Source organism: Camellia sinensis, chromosome 9 (assembly GCF_055761805.1).
Source record: "Camellia sinensis isolate YWXY chromosome 9, ASM5576180v1, whole genome shotgun sequence".
In the NCBI taxonomy this organism is placed as follows: domain Eukaryota; kingdom Viridiplantae; phylum Streptophyta; class Magnoliopsida; order Ericales; family Theaceae; genus Camellia; species Camellia sinensis.
Window position 1 is genome coordinate 172,556,880 of NC_138969.1, and position 10,126 is coordinate 172,567,005.

At 29.9% G+C, this 10,126-nt stretch overlaps 1 protein-coding gene across 1 annotated transcript; it reads right to left on the bottom strand.

Moving 5' to 3' along the window:
- Window positions 1–262: 262 nt before the first annotated feature.
- Window positions 263–8,858, bottom strand: LOC114257853 (alpha-farnesene synthase). The gene is made up of 7 exons (XM_082888064.1): window positions 8,623–8,858; window positions 7,943–8,207; window positions 7,197–7,575; window positions 5,342–5,560; window positions 4,810–4,954; window positions 1,467–1,718; window positions 263–777 (listed from the first exon to the last, which is right to left on the bottom strand). The coding sequence occupies exons 1-7, from the start codon at window positions 8,746–8,748 to the stop codon at window positions 481–483; spliced, it is 1,683 nt and encodes a 560-aa protein (XP_082744190.1). The 5' UTR covers window positions 8,749–8,858; the 3' UTR covers window positions 263–480.
- Window positions 8,859–10,126: the final 1,268 nt, after the last annotated feature.

Sequence of the window (10,126 nt, forward strand, 5' to 3'; positions counted from 1 at the left end):
AGAGATATGAGGAGTAAAAAATGAATACACCACAAATAAATTAATGAGCAGTGGCCAAGAGAGAATGTAGCCTTACTAGGAGATAGCCTATTTTCCTTTAATTTCCACATGTGCATGATATTAGTTTTTTTTTATTAGGACGTAATTAAATTATAGAATCGAACACAATGTTCATTTTTTTTGGACAGGAGCACAATGTTTATTTATTATGCAAACATACACACATCTGTCATTAATTTAAACTAAATAAACACACTCAAACTATACTGAAAATTCAAAACTACTCAATAATTACTCTAAAAAGACTCAAATTATTTGGTGAGACCTGTGGAGGGTCCGATAGGTTGAACTAAACCTCTCCAGTCTATACCCAAACTAGAAAGAAGCTGATTATTCTACTTAAACAAGCACCATTAAATTGCTTCAAATATTGAGTTGGTACTCTGAAACTGTTGAGCAATTACTCTGAAAACCGACATTTCAATTGATCTTGAGAGGTTCGATAAGCATAGAGAGGACTTGGGCTCGAGTCTCGCGATCTTGATTACCAAAACCATCTCCATGTTGGTAAATAAAATGAGCCACTCTAGCTGTGTTGACAGTGTATTTGACAAATGGTTGCAAAAAAGGAGATTGGGTGATGAATTCATGGTTAATTTTGTTCCATGTATCCTTTATTGTGGTTCTAATCTTCTTCCTGGCTATCTCCTCTGAGACATTGGCTTCTCTCATGAAACAAAGGATTGATGATGGAGCATCTCCTCTCTCCAGTTCTGCCTGCAGTTAAATCGATAATGTTCAAAAAGCATGGCACTAATATCCTAAAAAAACGGAGTTTATTTATGGTGAAAGAGGTGAAAAAGTGCAGGAAAAGAATAAAAATCTAAAAATGTTTTGTGTTAGATAGTGATCATGTGATTAACCACGTAGAAACATAGGTGATCATATGTATTAGATGGTGAGTTCCTTATAAAAGAAACAATTTCACTCAGAGCCCAAAATTTGTATTTTGGGCAAGAAATTAAAATTCAATTTACCATGTTGATATGGATAGTACTTAAATATGAATTTATTTTTTAATTCTTTGTATTTTCATAAAGAAAACAATTAAAAGTTTGAAAATACCCACCAAGTTCAATTTTTTGTTGCAAAAAAATTTTTGAATTTCAAAGAAACGTGTTTCTTGAAACTCGATTGTTTTCAATTTTTTTTTTTTCTTTCAGAAACAATATATTGAACAAGTATGTGTTCATAAAAAATTGTAAACAAATACACCAAAAAATCAATAAATAAACAGAACAAAACAAAACAAACAAAATTGTAACCAAACAGTTCCATGGGGCTTGTTTGGTTCTATTTTTATTTTTCTTGTTTTTTCAAAAACAAAAGAATGAAAAATTCAAATATCATTTTCATTTTTGCATTAAAATAGTTTTCGAGTAGATATTAATGAAGAGAATAATTACCGCAGAAGTTCCAAGGTCATTGCAAAGTCGAATGATCATTGATGTACAATGCACAAGAACATCACTCTTTGCCAAAAGATCTACAAGCTCTTCTCTTGTTGTCTCTTCCATAACAGAGAAAAATGCAAGCAGAGAAAGAACAGGTCCAGATGATGAAACCAACCCATTTTCAAGATACTCGTCTAGGGTTGGTGTGTAACTCTTGTTGTACCACCTTGCTTCCACAAGTAATGCTTTGCAAAAGTCTGCCCACTGAACAAGGGTTTTCATTGACAAACTCAAACTCGATTTGCTTTGTAGAAAAATATTTTCCCAAAATATGACTTCCACACAGAATGTTACTAATTTTTTGCGAGCTTGAAAATGAGATGACAGTGGTTGTGACAGAAGTGGTGTTTAGAGGGCTGGGGGTGGTACTAGTTGTGGTAGCAATGGTGGCAATGGTAGGTGTAGACACTTCAAGGTGCAAAGCAAAATGTCAACCAAGACTATTTTATATTTATATATTAATTTAATTGATATTTTTTCTTCATATTTATATTCTTGTAATTAAGATGGGCCATACGGACTTTAATTATTAGTTTATTTTGTTCGATTTTTAAATTAAAACAAAAAATTCTTGCCCGACCTTTTAGTCACTACAAGAAATTTAAGGTTTTAAAGACAAATTTTTAGATACAAAATCAAGGTTTGTTTATTCTTCAAATGCTAATTGTTTTCTTTGGCATACTCGTGATTGTTAATTGCTGAATTTCAATCAATATTGTTGAGAACCTACTCTACATTGTTGCTTTTTTTATATTTGGAATTAATAATTAAAACTATATTGTTGGTTGACTTTTGCTTATATTACTTGACCATTCTGGATTGTGATATCGGTCTGTTCATTATCAATATATTGTTGATTATGTATAACATCGAAACAAGAGGAAGCTGAAAATATTTACAAGGATATGGCTTTTCTCTGGGTTTGACTAATATCTTTGATTACATGAGAGGCTTCAGAAACAGAGCAAACACCATAAATGTGTCCATGTATCTAAATTCTAATGCAAGAAAGTTTTTGAGATTAGGTCTGGAAATTAAATAGATTACTAATTTTCAATTGGCCTCAAAATTGCTTTGATGACTGAGTTGAGGAGTAAATAGGCAACCATTCTTCATCTTGTTTTCACAACATCAATATATACTGTGTCTATCTAAGAGTAATTATTTTCAAATTTTTGTAGCAAGTTGATTTAGTTTAATCTTTGTTCACTCTTGAATATTGATAGTGAATTTTGGGCTGCTTTGTGTACTACGATTTATGTGTGATTGCTGCAGATACTACAATTGACACATTAAATTGCAATCTATTAAATTAATCTATCATTAGATAATTTTTAATTGGTAATCTATTTGAGAGTTTGGCCTATTCTATGCAGGTCCTGCAAGTTTGCATCAATTTGAAGTTTGGGAGCTCAGTGCTATATTTTGATTGCCATTTCAACGAAGCCATTGAGAAGAAGCTGCGATGAGTTGAGTTGTTTTGTTATGTAGGTAGATATAACTCCAATTACAATCTGTTCATTGACTAGTTGAATGCTACAAACAATACTTATAGTACTAGCCTTATAAATTAGAAATGATACTTTTGAAATCTCTGTCAGTTAATGATATACAATCAAGATATTACACACTAATGAATCAGATCATGGTATTTGTTTGTTATTAAAATATCTTTTGATTAAGCCTCTTTGAATGTGATGAGCATTTTTTTTTTTTTCGTGTAGTTGAATTTTAATTTGGAGATGAACAAATAGTCTAGTGATATGTTTGATATTTTCTGTTTGGTTGTTGAGAAATCAAGAAAGGAATATAAGTTGATATTCATACTAATATTTTTAGAGTAATTGTTACAAAAAAAAAATAAATAAATAAAAAATATCAAACTTTTAGAGACTAATTTTAGTTGTCTCAAAAAAATTATAACCTTTACACACCACTTTTATTTGTTCCAAAAACTAAAACTTTCGGAGACCACTTTCATTTGTCCCAAAAACTAAACTTTTAGAGACCAATTTTGGTTGTCTCAAAAATTAATTTTTGTCTCCATAACTACTCCGACCGGTACTTTAATTAGACTTTTAGAGACAAATTTTGGTTATCTCAAAATCTAAACTTTTTGCAACTACATATTTTTGTCTCTAAAAGTCATTTTTTGACTTTTTTGGGCGGGCCATTTGGGACAAACTTCGAGACAGAGAAAATTGATTCGCTAAAATTTTTCCTAACAAATATTACACTTTTAAAGACCGAATAATTTATCCCTAAAAAGTTAATTTCTTGTAGTGGATAAACAATGGATCATATTCATCATCACCTATTGAGGGACTATAGACACTGACAATGTTTATTTTGTTGCCCTCTGGATAGGGAGGTTTGTTTTTGTGTCGAGCCTCGGGACAAGGAGCTTATTGTTTTGTTAGGTATTTTGAAGATTCTTTTGATCGGTTAATAAATTCAAAGTGTGGAAGTTTGGAATTTTGGAAAAATTGATAGCCTTTAAGAAATTCTAAACAAGAGAGTCTGTCCAAAATTATCAAAATTAGTTTAATCATTTATTTTTTTGAAAACAAATTTGGTCCTGTTTTGAGTTTATAGCCATTCAATTAATTTGATTTTTATTTTTTATTTTTTATAAATGATCTACTCGATGAATTCTATAATATAATTTGTTCGGATCAACGACATGGGCTTGGGACAAAGGCCATGGGCCCTTAAAACACCGTATTGTGCCTTATAAGCATAGTGCACCCACTTGTTCCCCTTGAAGAGCAATGAGGCTTAATGCAAATGCTTCACTTGCTTTGAGCTTAAGCTACCCATGGTGGCGGTGGTGGTGGAAACGTTTTTCAATGTAATTCAAACTTTGTACACATCTTTTTACAAAGAATATATCTTGAAAAATAATATGATAGTGATTGTAATAGGGGTAGTAGGGGTGGGGATAGCGGTAGTGGCAATGACGTTGGTAGGGGAGATAGAGAGGCGGTGAAGGTGGCTATAACAATCATAAGGTATCAATGATGGTAGCATACCTTAGTAAGACTTACACCAAATGTTTTTCACCTAAGTAAGCTTATTTTCCATTGAATATGAAAACAAAAAAAATATATATATATATCACCTAAAGAAGCTTCTTTTCTATCGAATGACTTTTGTTTTTTGTCATACTAAATACCAAAAAATATGAAACCATTAAAACATTTTTCATCATTTTTAAGAAAACATTTTCTGTTGAAACAAACACAAACATAAATCATGCTGAGTGAATGAAAATTAGAAGAAGAATTGAAAGTACCACTTTGTGTAGATAAGGTAATATTGAGTTCTTCCAACCCTTTTCTTTTTGAATTTCATGAGCAACTTCATTAGTAGTGTTGTAGAACGCTTGAAAGCAAATCTTCATGCACTCTGGAAGTCGTTGAATTTCCTTGTCATCCCACCTGATATCAAGATTTTGATTAGAATCTTAAACATCAATTAAAAGTAGCTTATGGTTCTTTTATGAGTAATTTTAAAATTTCAAAAAAGAAGTATCGAGATAAGCATCCAAAAAACACTATGTAACGTGTATGCAGTTTTCTAGCTAAATAATTTTTTGAAGGCCACAGATCTTTTGTTCCTAGACCTTTGTGACCTCTTGTTCCAAGACATTCACGGCTATTAAATCATGTGAGAATTTTAAAATACTGGAATCTCAAGACATAATTTAATTACTGTGAGCGTTCTTTTTGAGATAGAATAACATGGGGATTTAAGACAAAGGATTTTGTGCCTTTTTTTTATTATTATGTAGAATTACTCTTTGGTGAATATTTGTGAAGACTAACCTCTCAACTGAATTAGTGAAACACTCTAGTTCTTCCAATGATCCATAAATATCATAAATATCATCAATTATTAGGACGAAATTTATGGCTTTTGTTAGCCATTTTCTAAAACTTTTGTGTTGAGGCTCAAATGCAACTCCCACTGCCCACAAATAACTTTCAACCAGTCGATTCCTTGTAAAACTCAAGTTTTCTACCAGACAAAGATTCTTCCACCACCTGAATCACACAAAATAATAAGATGTTTGGTTACAACTTATTCAAAAAAATCCTAATAATACATAAATAAAACACACAAAAAACTACAAATTAATGAGAAACAATAAGTTGCAATACATTGTTAGACTATGATAGTTTAAAAAATATTATATTAATATCAAAAATAATCTACTACATGACAATTTTCTCATACTAATGATCTTTTTATTTTTTTTAATTTAAAAGTTTTAAAAGATATTTTAGAGTTAGAGAAAAATGCTCCATTTTTTTTTATTGGGAAAAAATTAGTATTTTATTTATCATATTAAAACTTAAAAAAATAAATAAAAAAAATTAAAAAAAATCTCTAATTGGTGTAATAAATTATATAAAAGTATTAAATTTGTTTTCAAACGCATGCATTAAAAAAACTCTACCTAAGATCAAATATTTCACAAGAGTAAGTGTATCAGTTATACTATGAATTAAATATGATATGTTAGAAAAAATTATTATAAAAATTAAATTATTAATTTTGTGTCTCCGAATCTATTAAAAATAATTAAATAAAAATTTACAGCAATTTTAAAAAATATCAATACGTCATTTGATATTGTCTCTGTAGGTTTCAAACTATTTTGAGCCGCCTCTGCTAGCTCATGCCCACCCATTCTCTCATATGTAAAGTTTTTTGAATGTTTCTGATTGTTGTGCAGAATTTTCATTTATAGGGGTCAAAAAATTTGATTTCTAAAATTCTTATATGCTATAGTGTATACATTTTTACGGGATATATTATGTATTTTTGTAACAAATGTTATGTAATTTCATGACAGAGTTGCACCAATTTGTGGTTCAAAAATAAAATTAATATTTTATGATAATGTTAGGCATTTTTGTATTGATGTTACCTATTTTTTTATCGAAATTTTTTTGAATCACAAAATGTGTTACTTATCATAATAATGCATAACACTACCATAAAAATATGTAATTTCATTTATGAACTAAAAAATTTCATAGCTCAACCAAAAAATTAATAACATTTCTCCCAAAAATATATGACGTATATCAAAAAATACGTAACAAAAATACATGTCATACATACCATATACCATATACCATATACGGGGTGTGTCGAACCTAATTGGTTACAATGACTTTTCTAAGGTTTTAGTTTCTAAAGGGAGGTCATGGGTTCAACTTTTCTTATGGGGATTTGAATTTAAGAGACGGGCACTTGGTACTTTGCAAAAAATAAAGAGATTAACTCTCGTAAATACTAATTTAACAATTAACAACTTACTTTCACTGATAAAAATTATATATATATATATAAATTGTGTGTCGAACGCCTTCCCATTTCCCATAAATGTTTATTAAGTGAAATTGTAATGCACGGCGCGTCCGTTAAACATAGAAAAACAAAATGTACTAAAAAAGTGTGTCCACACCCTCTCTCTACTCTCTTTATGTTTTCCGTTTGGTGTCTTTTGAAAATTTCATTCGGATGTGTCCAATTAATAACAGGAGCCTAATAATTATATGATTTTAAGAAAAATAAAATTAAAAATTGATAAAAAAAAAATTACAAAATCTCATTGAATGGGCACAGTCACATCTCAGGAGACATCATCATACATATTTTTGTCATTACCTTGATATCTCCTTGAGATCATTTTGATGTGTGGCTTGAACGATGTTGAAGTTAAGCTTTGCTAACTTGAGTAAAACTGAGTTTGTGTTGTCATTGTTTTCAAGCTCATGGATGTGACTCTTGACATCATACCACTGCACTCTCCACTGCAATGGAAGCTCCAAAGCATGGCTCAATTGTTTGGTAACTTTGTTCTCTACATTTTTTGAATTGGTGATATTCTTCAGAATTCCAGTAGAGAATGCTTTAGCTTCAATCAGTATGTTTTCACCCTCTAATGCTAGATGTGAGGCTTCAAGAAGCTCAAGCATTGCTTTAGTATCACAGTTTGTGGTTTTGTTGAATGTACCCATCTTGCTGGTGAAGCCTCTAAATATATCTGAATTAAAAGATATGCACTTTAGGTATAGGAGAGTAAAAAATTGCTTAGCACATAAAGTTACTTTGTTTTGGCAAAAAATAATGTAGAAAATTCCAGAAAATATGAAAAAAAAAAAAAAAATTCAACAAACGTTCTCGCCAAAATAAACGAAGTGTTAACATATTGAAGAATGTGGACTTTTATTCAATAATGTTGTAAACTATAAAATTTTCATAGAAAAGTGTCCAAAATAGCACTACATTCATCCTAGTCCAAAATAATACATCCAAAATGAATGCAGTGCCATCAGCTTAATAGTTTGGACACTTTTCTCAAAAAAAAATTACTATTTTGTGTTATTTTCTTTTGAAATGAAATTGTATACCTTGAGAAATATTAAATCCATGCTGCCTGAGGAGCCTAAAGAATAGAGCATTAGCATAGAGACCCTCTTCTGTAATGGGATAGTTGTTCTTAAAAGCTACAATGGTGTCTAGAGCTTCTTTGATTTCCATTTCAAAGAGGTTGGCAAGACCTAGTTTTTCTATATTGTCTATGAACTCTAACTTAGTTACTAGGTCCACTGCTTCCATGAACATGCACATAACTTCCTCTTTCAGCTTCTCAACTTGCCTTTTATAGTCTTCTTCCTGCACATTGACAAATAATAAGCATTCTCATTTTTTTTAATAAATAGTATAGAAAATTATACTCGTAAGTTCTTGTGTCAAATTTAATCTAATTGATAACATCTATTAAGAATTTGGACAAAAATGAAGAGTAATATAGCTCATTCAAAGTGGAATGAACCGTTTCAAATTGAACGCCAACTATTCAATCACTTTGAGAAGAGTAAATGGATTATTCTGCCTCATTTGATTTCAGGTCATTATTGGACTAACTAGACATAACATGAAAACTTCAGGACATTACAATTAGATCCAAAGAACCAAATTGCCACAATACACAAACTAGAGGGATTAAATGTCACAAATTTTAGAGTTAAAATGTTTAAAATGCTTGTACATTCTTAAAACTAAAAACCGCATTTAATATAATCCTCACATTGTATTGAGTTGTAAGAGATTGTAGAAGGTCATATTTCCAAATGTTTGGCTTGTAATTGGCTGACCTCCTTTGGCATTGTAGAACATGTTGTTGATCTGCTAGCATTCCTTTACTACAATCCATTATGGCCTTTTTTTGCTAATCTAAAACAAAAACCAAAAAAACAAAGACAAGAAGACAATGTTTTAAGGTTGATAAAAAATGGGAAGAAGAGGTGGGAAAGTTGTGGTGATCTATGCGAAATTAAAGAGCCTATTTATAAAGGCAAATGTCATAAACATACATGGTCTACCACGTTAATAACGTTGATGTCCTGACAAAACATTGTACGCATATGAATGCGCAGTATGATGAAAATCATGGACTCTATTTTTGTTTTTTGTATTTGGTGTTTTGAGAAATAGAAATAATGAGAGTGCAAGAACTAGTTTTATATGTTTTAGTATTTTATTTGTTTTTGTCAATGGAAATTTTTTCTTTTATGTCTGGATGGCTTTCACCTCTTTTTTTTTTTTTTTGGTCTTTGGAAATACCCTTGGCATGATATATTTATTTTCAATCTTTATAAAAATAAAATAAAAATTGTACTTTCCAATAAAAATTTAAAATTTAAAAATAAAAAAAAAAATACCAAAACACAACCAATAAGTTTACAAACCAACCACAGAACAGTACATAAAACACTTATAGAGTGACTCGGTCTAGTTATTTTTTTTAATTAATTTATTTATTTTTAACTTTTATTTTTGTTTACCAATGATGTTAATTGCACAAAATTAGAACACATGTATTGTGTTATTAAAATCCATGTTAAGTGTGGATTATATTTAAAATAATCTCAACTTCAAAATGTATATTTTGTTCATATTTTGTGTTTTAAATCTATGTTTCCTTTGTCTAAAAGAAATTGATATAACTTGGAGCTAGGTTCATGAATTCAGATTCTCATTACTACATGAATATTTAATAGTTGTAGAAAGATCAGATCAATTCATATAATGACTTTTTCTAATATCTATTTTAATATATAAAATAATAATTGTTTATTTTTAATAATTATTCTTATAATATTACGTTTTTTTTCAATTTTACACGCATTACGTAAATATCACCCCAGTTATTAAAACACAAGTTGTCCTAGGCTTACAATTTCGATGGTATGTAGAGACCACGTGAGAACTGAGTCTTGATTTGACATTCAAGTTGGCTTGGGATTGATTTAGACGAATTTTTAAAAAAAAAAAGTTAGAGAATTTTAAGATTTCGTCCCTTTATTTTGGGGTATACAGAGAGAAAGAGATGGGATTATGATAGAAGTGGGACTTATTTAGGTTATATTTGTTTGGACGAACTACATTAGGTTAGATTAATATTCTCATGACTAATAGTTTTAGGATTATGAATCCTTTCAGATTATGTATTCTATCTTATGTTTGGATTGAGTTAGGATTATAAAGAGGGGCTAATAGTCTAAACTTTGGCTTAGTCTTCTAATTTATAT